The following is a 13,280-nucleotide window of genomic DNA, read 5'->3' on the forward strand; positions in this document are numbered from 1 at the left end:
TTTCCCAAGAGATTGCACTTGTATAGACTAAGAAAGTAGCAGAAATGTGCAGAAAGTAGTTTTGAATGCATTTTATTGAAGGGAAACAATGACAGTCTTGAACTTTTTTGGCAACATGGTGAAATATTCTTATATACTATACAATGAGGATTTCAACTACAAAATACTAGTCTTCTCCCATTTTTTTGAACCATTGCCCCCACCCACAAGGTGTATAAACAACAATAAGAATAAAATAAGATAATATATACAAAACAAAAACAAAAATGTGAAGAACATAAATCAATCAACTCTAATTAGCACATGTAGGACAGTATGCAAGTGTGTGTGCATGGACTTTGCAGATGTATTTCTCACATGTACAGCACATAGTATTTGTTTTACAGTCTTTCTTTGTGGGCAGAATTGGCATATCCTCGCCTCAGGTGGATAAGGACAAGATAGCTTTCACAAGCATTGCAGAGGCTGCAGTGCGGGGGAGGCGCTCCCTTCTTTGATTGTGTGGGGTTACAAGTGCCTATCCCATTTGCTCCAGGAACACCCTCCTCTTGTTCCGCTTATCAGGCATCCAGGTAGGGTTGATCTTGTTCCATATCACGAAGGCATTGTATGAGGACACATCAATGAAATAAAAATATGTTATAAAAGATGACCAGGGGTCAGCGGGCAGTCATCATGCTGCAGCTGTAAGTTCCAATCACCTTGCCCAGGTTGTCCACGCCTCCTTTGTTGTGGTTGTAGTCCAGGATGATGGCTGGCTTCCTGCCCTCACAATCACTGATCTCAGCCATTTTGTGCAGTGTGCTTAGGAGGACCACATTCTTATTCCTCTTTGGGAGGTAAGAAACTAGAGGGGTGGTGAAGTCAAAACTTTGATGAGAAGGCTTCTCTCCCTCTTGTTGTGAGGAGTGCAGGGGGGAGCGCAGGCCTGTTCGTTCTAACTGTGCCAACCATGGTGGTCTTTCTCTTATGGAGCTGCTGGCTTCTCTAGAATACAGTATATACGCAAATTAAGTGAGTAAAACAGTATGTAAACATTATTAAGGTGACCAGTGTTCCATGTCTATGTACATAGGGCCAGCTTCTAAGGACATGCTTCTAAGGTGCAGGGTTGAGTAACCGGGGGGGGGGGGGGGGGGATAGGGCAGTGTGATGGCCTCATCCGTGTATCTATTGGGGCGGTATGCAAATTGCAGAGGGTCTAGGGTGTCGGGTAAGGTGGAGGTTATATGACCCTTAACTAGCCTCTCAAAGCAATTCATGATGACAGATAGTCATTTAGTTCAGTTCCCTTCACTTTCTTGGGTACAGGAACAATGGTGGCCATCTTGAAGCATGTGGGGACAGCAGAATGGGATAGGGAGAAATTCAATATGTCCGTAAACACACCAGCCAGCTGGTCTGTGCATGCTCCGAGGACACGGCTAGGGATGCCGTCTGGGCCGGCAGCCTTGCGAGGGTTAACAAGCTTAAAATGTCATACTCACATCGGCCACGGAGAACGATAGCTCACAGTCCTCGATGCGGACAAAGGTGTTTAGCTTGTCCGGTGGCAAGACGTCATCATGGCTGGTTTTCCCTTTATAATCCGTGACTGTCTGGAGTCCCTGCCACATACGTCTTATGACTGAGCCGTTGAATTGTGACTCCACTTTGTCTCTGTACTGACGTTTGAAGCGGATGGTTTGCACACCTACTGAGTCAGACTAAAAGTCCACTCCGAATACCTCTTCTCCAGTGGTGGTGTTTTGAAGCAGGCTTTGGAATAAGTGGATCTGCCTAGGAGGGTACGGACAAAGGATCCAATTTAGGAAAGTTGTTTTTCTGGTCGAAATGCTGGTTAGGTACCGCTGCTCTGATATCTAAAAGGTTTTTCCAGCTGTATGCAATAATACTAAAAATGATCTGAGCTAATAAATGTGGGAAATAACTTTTTTTTATTAATTTTTTTAAAAATAGGGCAAAGTTGCTTGGGAGCCAGATGTCTATCGGCACCCTCGTTGGAATTACTGCCACATTTCCTTTTCCTCAGCCAGCCAGACGAGTAACGAACGGCAAAATCACTAGCTTATGTCAAACGAATATCCCTCATAGTAGAAAAGTTGACATTCTATTGGTCAGCATGTTCTGTGCAAGAAAGAAATAGCCTATTCCAAACTCTGGGACAGTTGTGGGAATATAGATCCCAAATTCTTACAACCACTAGGCTTCATAAAAATTTTTTTTTTTTTTAAATAATGAGGCTGATGCAAGAGATCAGAACGTTTTGCTTAAAAATGTTTATAAACTATTATTTCTTCACATTTTAAGTAAGCAAACATTCATTCCATAATGCAACCACAGTAGTCAAACGCGAACGGTTTCATGTGACAGAGATGAAAATATCCGTTAGAAATGTATAAATAGGGGAGATCTAAAGATACAACTAGCATGGGTTGCTAACATGACTAGAATGATGCATTTCGCTGCTGGACAATGAAAGAACGTTTATTTGAAAACCATTAGAGCATGAGAGAAATAGGCTACTGGTTTAATAAGTATATGGAAGTCTAAAATAATTGCCTTAACATTTCTATGGTCAGATTTTACTTTGAAGCAAGGTAAGACACGTCTCATAATGAAGTAAAATGTTTTGGTTTCAAACAATTAAGTGTAAGTTTTCAAAATGCATAAATGCCTCCAGCTCATTGCAAAGTGGTGTGTGATGTGCTGAAGCCTGCCTACCGTTGTCTTTATGCACTTGAATGGCGAATGGGAAGCGCACCATAATTAATACAAATCGTAGCTTTTTAAATTGTGGCCATCAAAAATGTTTTAACATGCGATCGCATTTTAAAATTGTTATGCAATGATTGGGCTTATAAAAACACGTTTCACACCAGAACCAACAAATGAGCTGTTTGAGCAGCTTCGCACTGTCTGACCAATTTTCCCACTCATAAGCTCTGTATATGTATGCTATGCAAATGGGTTGAACATAATGACTAATACACACTCGCCAATTTAATTCCACAAATTAACATAGAAGCATGGTCAAATGTATCTCCATCGACTGGTATTTCCACCAATGAACAGGCTAAAAAGCATAATTTTGCAATGGGATTCTTTCTCCCGGTCAATTGGCCAGCGGCAATTTTATTGATTGGCTTTTTATATTTTTTTTTGGGGGGGGGGAGCCGGCTATTACTGGCTAACGGAAACCCTGGTGTGTGTGTGTGTACGTCTGTGCATGCGCGTGTGGCCATTGACAGCAGACAACCTCGAGTCTGTTCAGACAGGGCTCAATTATTCCAGCAGAGCAGAGGCAGGGATGTGTATGAGTGATTCCAACTGTGGTTTGTAATTACCAAAGCAATGTGTTGTTAATGAATCAAAACAATGTATTATGAGAAGATGTTTCAACTTTTCCTATGCTGAAGAGGACATCTCACTACATCAGTTTTGGGTTAAGAGTAAAGAAAATAACAGGGGGGGGGGGGGACATGCATTGAGAGATTTCAGTATGCACAAGACATTCCCCACTCAGTGAGAGCTAGGCCAACAACACTGAGGCCTATCCCTGAGCCTACTCATTCCAGCCAATGAGGCAATCAGCAATGTATTTTGTTTACCACATTATTACTTGTCAATCAGAACTGAGAAGAACGTCATGATTACAAAAACACAGATCCCACCCCTGAACTGCAAATCCTTTCCCAGACACATTAGGCAGCAATCCGCAAAATGTCACCGATGTGCACAGTTAAAGGGGAAAATACATATTAGCTTATTATAACACTTTGCCAGAAGGCACAAGGCCTCCTCATCTGCAATTTGCAGCAAAAATGGAAAACAAACCTGTCTACGCAGATGGAAGAAACGATGCGGCCATCCAGCAGAATGGGCAAACAGGACGAGAGAAAATCCACGACTGGGCCAAAGAGCGATTAAACGTAGTCCTGGACCACCTGTTCTTAAGTGCAGGCAACCTGTTGACAGAAGTCTGATTGAACTCCTGATTTTTCCCCTGCTCTGGGTAACCAAGTGCATCAAGACTAATATATTACACAGCTCAGGCTGGCTAGGCTAATGCATTAACCTAGCCAACCTGGAAAATAAGCATAGTCTTCACTGAATTACGAGCGGTTGACATCTTTCTAGTTCTTGACAGAGAGAGGGGAAATATGGACAGGACTTTCCCCGCAATGACTGACGAACAGACACCTTTTCATATCCGTCGGATGGGTCAATAGTCAATATTTCTGACGTGTGAGACAAAGCAAAAGAGTCGCAGCGAAATAGGTCATTCAGTCTAAAAAGATGGCCTGTAACCTACCACTGACATGAACAATGATGATAAAAGACAGTCTTCTGCTGTAATACCGCAATTCACGAACATACAGTGCAACATAGGCCTACAACAGACGTTGTTGATTTCTGTGTATGATAATGTCAAATTGCTAAATATTCATTCAAGAAACAGGAAAGGTCCCAGGTCCTAGCAAATTGTCAGATTTCACACCAGAGCATCGTCTGTTTCAACAGACAGAGCATATGCAACAGTCGAGAGAGAAGGCGGCAGAAAAATCAATTCTATGCACCACAAGTCGTAAACCTCCCACGCACCAATTCGATGAAAAGGTGTGTCAAAAGTGATGAGTTTTTCCAAGGCCAAAGCAATTTCATGTTGCATCTCAGGCAGGCATAAGAGCACAAAAACACAGAACAAGTTCAATCCAATAGGCTACAACACAGTGCACAAATTAGTATGCAAGAGCACAATGTCTCAATGCCTATTTGTGGCTTTCCAAGTGTAGTTCTCCCTTCACTACCAGCTATAGAGGGAGAAGATATGCAGACTGCCAGTTGGAGTCAAAAGGACTTTGTGAACAGGGTCTGAGTGACACTGACATGGGGTTGGTCCACTGACTAAATAGGAGGGTCATTTGAATGACAAAATGGCTGAGTCATTCCATATTATTTCATCAAGCCATGACAACCACCATCACAGATTGTTCTGAAATATTTTGTTGAAATCTAATTTGATCTCAGAAATTAAGCTAATTAATTGCACCCAAATTGGCCATTTGACTAGACTGACCAAGTGAATCCAGGTTAGTGAATAATTTGCTTTAAATTTTAATGGGCTGATGGTGCCTGCATCCGATGGTCGGTCTCAGTGGAAGGAGAGAGCAGCAGACTGAGGGCCCACCTCTCATCGCCCCTCCGCTCTCCATTTTCTCCGCTGACACTGACCAAAAAGGGACACTGTGTTCCAGAGATGGCGAAACTCGAGTTGCACCACATTATTTCTGCCTCACGCACAAAATCATGTTGTTACTCCTATAAAAAGAGAGAAAGTGACATATTCCTCGACATTAAAAAAGACCCACGCCGCTAATAACAACAACCAACACAAACCTATCGATACACTGTCCTACTCATTCATTACAGCTGCAGTGCTGGTTGTTGAGCCATGCGATTGACTAGCGGTAGGCCTATAGTGCACTTGATTTGCTCTCCGGGACTGACGGGAAGGCAGAGTATGCACCTTCAGATACATGAAATGGTTCAAAATCGGAAAACTTCAGGGCAGCTGAGTCGGGTGCACCTTCCGTCAACAGCACTAGAGAAATAAAACTAAAATAGAAACAAGACTTTATCGTTGGGTTAACAGATCTGTTTGGCGATCGACTAGAATATTATATGAATCCTATATATTAAAATGGTCAATTTGCGTGCAATCAATTAGCTTAATTTCCCAGGAGACCAAATTATACTAAACAAAAATATAAACGCAACATGTAAATTGTTGTCCCCGTGTTTCATGAGCTGAAATAAAAGATCTCAGAAATGTTCCATTCAGACAAAAAGCGTATTTCTCTCAAATGTTCCGTACAAATTTGGTTTACATCCCTGTTGGTGAGCAGTACTCCTTTGCCAAGATGATCCATCCACCTGACAGGTGTGGCATATCAAGAAACTGATTAAACAGCATGATCATTACACATGTGACAAAACAAGGTGTCACAACACAATGCCACGATGTCTCAAATGTTGAGGGAACGCGCAATAGGCATGCTGACTGCAAAAAATGTCCACCAGAGCCGTTGCCAGAGAATTCAATGTTAATTTCTCTACCATAAGCCGCGTCTGTCATTTTTAGAGAATTTGGCAGTACGTCCAACCGGCCTCACAACCGCACCCAAAAGTAGGATTCTTGCTCTGTGTGACATTCTAAGACAGCTTTGTTTACAACTGAAAGTCTAGCACTGTGAAATAGAGCACTGCCACGTTTTTGTTTAACTTTCACGTAATGCCAAACACATTCCACCAACATATCCAACAGCAGACATGCTTTACATACAAGTCTGATAAAGGATTTGCGCTGTGGGGTGTGACGTCATCTGCTGCCTGTGAAGGCTGTGTATTGGCTGTAGGAGCTACAGAATAAATACAAGGCTCGTCCTATTGACCATCTGCCTGACATATGACTATCAGCAGATAGACGAGCGAGCGAGAGAAAAAAACAACATCTTGGCCATCTGTCTGACTTATGACGACTATCAGCAGGAGAGAGTGTGAGACTGAGAAAATGAGATAGAAAAGGAGAGGGAAGAGAGAACAGCCAAAATAGTCTTGGAAAAAGCTTGATTGCAATATTTATTATATAATAGCTCTGGTGCCATTACAATGCTTGTGGTGGTCCTTGACAGATAAAGTACAGGTCCTTGGAATCAGACAGAGGTAGCTGAGGGGTGAAGAAAAGCTCAGCTGAAATGTCACAAGACTCACTGCCTCCTCCCTCGAGTGTGACGGGCAGCCAGGCAAAAAGCATTCTTTCCACATGGAGGTGGAAAAATTCACTGCACTCGCTAACTACAGCGATAGACAAAATGGTCCCAGATCCATTGAAAGTTGAGGACAAAGACTACAATACAGAGACATGCGAGTCATAAAGGAAATGAACAAGTCCCCTGATTCTTTCTATCATGCTTTAGCAAAGTTGGAGAACTATCTCCATTTATAAAACTACTTCCTGACTGTGTGTGAGGTGCACACGTCCTGTTTTAAAAACAAAATACCCTCATATGAACTCTTGCTATAAGTCAATTATAAGACTGAAGTCATTCATACTGTACTTCTCATCTGCTTCACACATAACGAGCCACGATCTCTATTTCCACTACCCACATATGAGATGGCAAAATGCACTCTGCCCCTGTTCACACTATGGACCTAAACTGTGTGACGCATATAAATGGTGTCATATTTCTCTTTCACATGAGAAGTCCTACCTAAGTAGCTGCAGTACCAATGAACTATTACTTTTCCTCTACCCACAATGCCTAGTAGTGGTGCCCGGTAATCGTTGAGCCCAATCTGAATTGGACTGCTTGTGTAAAAGCAGCCAAAGACAAACACCCACCTGGGGCACATGACCCAGTTTAGAACACTGAAATGGGGAAAAATGTACTCCAACACCCTCACAACTTCTCACAACCGACATGTAGTTAGTACATGTCTGTTGTGAGAAAGCAGCATTTCAGTGCATTCCAGGGGTTGGGCTGAAAAGATGTGCAAGCTACAAATCTAAATAGATTGAAGTATTGTTGCATAGTGCGTTGTTTCCCATGCTCTGAGACAAGTCAGATCATGTTCCTCCCTCACAAGAGTGAGGGAATACTGTGTCACAAACTGCATTGATATTTGCTACCCTAATGGAAACCTAAATGTGGCTACAGTACCCGTGGTGAAATACCATCCTTTTTGCCCTGCTGGGACCGATGCCACAGACTGGCACAGAGATGCCATGGCAAACACACACTTGGAAGGACGCATGGAGGTGGGAAGTAAGGAATGACACTGATTCATATTGTCAGTGCAGCGCCTCAGTTGCTTGCTGGCAATCAGTCAAGTGCTGAGCCACAGATATGTGAGCACTTTGACTTGCACTCAGTGACAGACAGTGCACATGGAGAGGAACCTATACAGAGCTTCAGACAGACATTCAATTAGGCACAAGGTTAGCAGTGTGGTTAAGGTTAACCTAAGGTTAGGTTTAAAATCTTCAATTAGAGATAATCTAGAAATAGGCGGGTTTATGACTGTGGCAACAACACATGTCCTCTGCAAGGAGTCAGGGTCACACGATGCAGACATTGCACAGTCAGTCACAAAGGTCATTGGGGATATAGGTCTAGTAAACACACTAAGGCTTGTTGCTTAAACTGAGGCCCACACGTTGACTAATGTAGTAGAGGATTGTTCTGGAATTACTAGGCTACTACAAACGCTCTGCATGTTTGTTTTTAGTTCCATTACGGCATAAAAAAAATACATATTATTTTGGCAGTCAGATTTTCAGTGGAGAATATAGCATTGTTAGCAGAAAATAAGGAAATACCCTAGGTTGGTTACAAGTCAGTCTGATTGTTAGACATGATCTTTGAGAGAAATAATTATGTTGAAAAAGCAATATGTATTTCAATAGATATTTCAAAAGAAAAACGCTTGTTTTGCCTGACAATAAATAGTCTTTCGAGAGTGTTGACACCCAAGCACCTGCAACGTTTGATAAGAGTACAAGAGAACCGATCCGTCACCGTATATGAATGAGGGTCTCGACTACAGGGTTCGGGGGAAGAATTTGTTCCAACTGTTGCATCTTTGACTACGACTTAAAAGTACTTCAACTTCCGATCACTCATGACAGCGTCTGAAAACAAAACATTCCACTCTCAATAAGAGACTCAAAATGTGTTAAGTTTGCGCAGGGAAACACAATTACGTTGCCCGTCTTACTGTTGCGCAGTAAAAACTACTATGCCACCACCGCTCTTGCAATATATTCACGCAAAGTACTTAACATTTGAAATGTCTAAAAAAATATATCATATCGTTAAACTGCGTCATGACAAAGTAACATTTCATCCTCTTGTATTGATAAACTTAAAGCGCCTAAACCAACCCCCAAAAAACGTGATTTGTTCCCCCAACCAAAAGAGGCAGGCTGCTATACTTACCAGCTCTTTACAACACTATAAGAGACAATGTTGTCATGTAGTCAACTTGCAGCTTTCACCCGCTAGAGCTATTCCGTTCGTGTTTTACATGACCAAATCCACCACTGAAGGCACAAAGTGGGTGCAATATCTGAAAACTTTGTTTCCCACTTGTTCGCGACACTGTTTTATCGGTAGCTGTCGGTGCAAGCATGCGCCATGTTCGTGTTTTGTCAGCTACTTTGGTGAGCTAGTCTTGGTTTGTTTAGACGGCTGCTTGAGACAGAATGGAACCGCCCAGAGAATAATGACTGGCGCTCAAACCAGTATTCTGCCAGCAGCACACACGATGACTTCGTATTCGTATGGGAATGTTGAAACCTTCAAAATAAAAGCCTGCATTTCAAAACTTTGCAATGTGGATAACTCATACAAATGATAATGCATTTTAGTCGGTGGCCACTTTCATTGTGCCAATAAGAAAATGCAATAAGTAATTAATGAAAACAAATAAAAACATAGTGTTTTAAAAACATAAAGAGCAATAATGAAGAAATGCAATGTTGACACTGGTATGTTGAGACTACTGGGCTGTAGAGAGAACTTTTCTACCTGTCTCAGCTCAAGTGGGGTGGAAAATACTCAGTAGGGTCTCCACTAATCAAATATGGTTAGTTTTGGAGGTGGACTATGTCCCATGGCCTGCTAATGGCTTTTCACTCCGCCCCCTCTATAGCTTCCAATGCAATTCACTGTAATAAACTGTACATGAGATACATATTGGCTTGTAGAGAGAAAAAGTTTCTACCTGTCTCAGTTAAAGTGGAGTGGGAAATACTTAGTGAGGTCTCTACTAACCAAATATGATTCGTTTTGGAGGGGGACTGTGTCGTACATATCCAGCAGCACTTCGTTCTCCACCCCGTCCATAGCCCCCAATGCAAGACACTGTAATAGATTGTACATGGGATATATACTGGCTTGCAGAGAGATAACTTTTCTACCTGTCTCAGCTAAAGTGGGGTGTGAAATACTCAGTAGGATCTCTACTAACCGAATATGGTTAGCTTTGAATGGGCACTGTGTTCTAGACATGTGCATTTAGTTCTGCATGTTAAATGAATTCCAAAACAATAACTTAATGTACTGTTGTTGTGTTGAAAATCAATTGTAACACAAGCACCTGAACACCTTTTTTTTGCCTTGCCTTGTTTGCTTCCAGTGTGAAATCAAATGTAAACAAAGACACAATGTAAACAATGATGGACTGGCTTACCCGTTAACGACCAAGATTAACATAATGGTGATGGTAATAGATCCACCTTTCCACATTTAAATCAGCCCAAGGCCAGCATCGACATGTGCCAAAAGTTGCATCAGATCAATCGCTTGGCCTGACAAATAAAATATCTTTGAGGTAGTATCCTAGTAAAATTATGTTGCTATAGGTTTATATCATCCCAATTATGCACAGCCTTCCAACAATTGTCTTAAACCCACGTTGGTCGCAATCAATCCAAAGGTTTGCCTCTTGGAAACAGGTTTTGGACTGATTCATGGATCATAGCCCATCTCTCCAAATTGTAATTTGTGAGAAGATTATTACTTGGCCTTTGTCTTATTAGAAACGTAAATGTTTAGCATTTGACTTCCAAACATTAAAGGCAGGCTTGACATCCTTTTCAAGCAAATTATTACAAAGGGAGAAGTACCACACACATTCAGTAAATGCGCAGTAATACTCAGTAGACAAACAAATTTGGACTCGCACTCCAGATATTCTTGTACTTTATGTTTCTTGTGTAAGGTCAAAAGTCACCACTGTAATTCGAAACCCTGTATCCCCATCTTATTTTATTGATCTTCCAGCAGTTGGCAATGAGAGGTTGACCTACAGATTGATCTCAGTAATCTGTCATTCGGGGATAACCAACAATGCAGTTTTAAGAATAATAAGTGTTAAGTAAAAAATAGCTAAGATTTTTATTTTATTTTTATTAAAAAATTAAACAATTAAAGAGCAGCAGTAAAATAACAGTAGGGAGGCTATATACAGGGGGTACCGGTACAGAGTCAATGTGCGGGGGCACAAGTTAGTCAAGGTAATTTAGGTAATATGTACATGTAGGTAGAATTAAAGTGACTATGCATTGATAATAAACAGAGAGTAGCAGCAGTGTAAAGCGGGTGGGAGGGGCAATGCAAATTGTCTGGGTAGCCATTTGGTTAGCTGTTCAGGAGTCTTATGGCTTGGGGTAGAAGCTGTTAAGAAGACTTTGGACCTAGACCGATTGCCATGCGGTAGCAGAGAGAACAGTCTATGACTAGGGTGGCTGGAGTCTTTGACAATTTTTAGGGCTTTCCTCTGACACCGCCTGGTATAGAAGTCCAGGATGGCAGGAAGCTTGGCCCCAGTAATGTACTGGGCTGTACACACTACCCTCTGTAGCGCCTTGTGGTCGGAGCCCGAGCAGTTGCCATACCAGGCAGTGATGCAACCAGTCAGTATGCTCTCGAGGGTGCAGCTGTATAACTTTTTGAGGATCTGAGGACCCATGCTAAGTCTTTTCAGTCCCCTGAGGTGGAATAGGCTTTGTCGTGCCCTCTTCACGACTGTCTTGGTGTGTTTAGACCATGATAGTTTGTTGGTGATGTGGATACCAAGGAACTTGAAGCTCTCAACCTACTCCACTACAGACCTGTCGACGAGAATGGGGGCGTGCTCGGTCCTCCTTTTCCTGTTGTCCACAATCATCTCCTTTGTCTTGATCACGTTGAGGGAGAAGTTAGAACCCTGGCACCACACAGCCAGGTCTCTGACCTCCTCCCATCATTGTCGGTGAACAGGCCTACCACTGTTGTGTCATCTGCAAACTTAATGTTGGTGTTGGAGTCGTGCCTGGCCATGCATTCGTGAGTGAACAGGGACTACAGGAGGGGACTGAGCACACACCCCTGAGGGGCCCCCGAGAGGATCAGTATGGCGGATGTGTTGTTACCTACCCTTACCACCTGGGGGCGGCCCATTGCAGAGGGAGGTGTTTAGTCCCAGGGTCCTTAGCATAGCGAGGAGCTTTGAGGCCACTAGGGCGTTGTACGCTGAGCTGTAGTCAATGAATAGCATTCTCACATAGGTGTTCATTTTGTCCAGGTGGGAAAGGGCAGTGTGGAGTACAATAGCGATCACATCATCTGTGGATCTGTTGGGGCGGTATGCAAGTCATTTCACAGTTGGATGCAGTGAAAACAGGGGAGACTACACAACCATTGCTTCAACACTGGCTTCAAAACAGTGATGTGTGAGATATAATAGAATCTTTCATGAAGGAAATGCTACCTGCAAATATCTTGATCTCAACAATGATCTCAACAACATTCTCTCAAAATGTATGGAGTAAAAGGTGCATTATTTTCTTTAAGTATGTAGTGACGTGAAAGTAAAAGTTGTCAAAAAATATAAATAGTAAAGTACAGATACCCCCCAAAATACATAAGTAGTACTTTAAAGTATTTTTTATTTAAGTACTTTACATCACTGACTGCAGTGAATGGAGTGGGTGGAGTAAGGAGTCACGAACTTTAACACGTTGCCCAGCACAAGAGGCACATTTAAGTTTTGCAGACTCAGAATAGTTCCAATAGCATATGTATTTTATTCAGTGTATTTCTTTAAAGATCGCCTACACAACAGCCTTCAACATACCAGTATGTTTGTAAAATAAAAATAAAAAATGCTGGTATAAATAATACAATACGTCAAATGATCCATTAATTTTTTCATACGTGGTTGCAATTTTGTGAAAAACACGTACTGCACTAGTTCAAAAACTTTAATAAACAATCGACATTCCCAAAGTTTAGCATGTCTTTGCTGAACTTCGGGAAAGCACCATCGTGCTGCAAGCATAATATCCTGCTGCTCGGGGAACAGTAATGGCGTTCAGATGACGAGAACCTTCCTCCTTTTCCATGGGCCTCTTATGCCCCCTATCTGTAATGTAGTGCATGCTATTTTTGCACTGGTAGTAGGCCACATATTCCATGGGCCTCCTATGCCCTCTATCTGAAATGTTGTGCATTATCTTTATAAACTAGTAGTAGTAGGCTACAGATGCAACATATTGAGTACCAGCCAAAAGTTTGGAAACACCAACTCATTCAAGGGTTTTTCTTTATTTTCCGCATTGCATAATAATAGTGAAGACATCACAACTATGAAATAACACATACGAAATCATGTAACCAAAAAAAAGTGTTACATCTAAATGTATTTAATATTTTAGATTCTTCAAAGTA

At 42.0% G+C, this 13,280-nt stretch overlaps 1 protein-coding gene across 5 annotated transcripts in view; it reads right to left on the reverse strand.

The window, feature by feature from the left end:
- The window catches only part of LOC110531786 (DENN domain-containing protein 4C), a 74,704-nt gene extending 65,355 nt beyond the window's left edge, over positions 1-9,349 (reverse strand). For 3 of the 5 annotated variants that reach the window (XR_016483176.1, XM_090183891.1, XM_021615208.3), the window contains exons 1-2: positions 9,006-9,312; positions 1,488-1,779 (exon numbers count right to left, since the gene is read on the reverse strand). Coding sequence is in view for 2 of the 5 variants with exons in the window: in XM_090183891.1 (XP_090040017.1) it covers positions 1,488-1,616 (129 nt within the window). In the remaining 3 variants the exon portion in view is untranslated. Of the gene's footprint in view, positions 1-1,487; positions 1,780-9,005 lie in introns of all 5 variants that reach the window. The other 2 variants (XM_090183894.1, XM_090183892.1) reach the window with 1 other exon arrangement.
- Between the last annotated feature and the right edge of the window lie 3,931 nt (positions 9,350-13,280).

Source organism: Oncorhynchus mykiss, chromosome 9 (assembly GCF_057628025.1).
Source record: "Oncorhynchus mykiss isolate SJ-2025 chromosome 9, ASM5762802v1, whole genome shotgun sequence".
Lineage (NCBI taxonomy): Eukaryota > Metazoa > Chordata > Actinopteri > Salmoniformes > Salmonidae > Oncorhynchus > Oncorhynchus mykiss.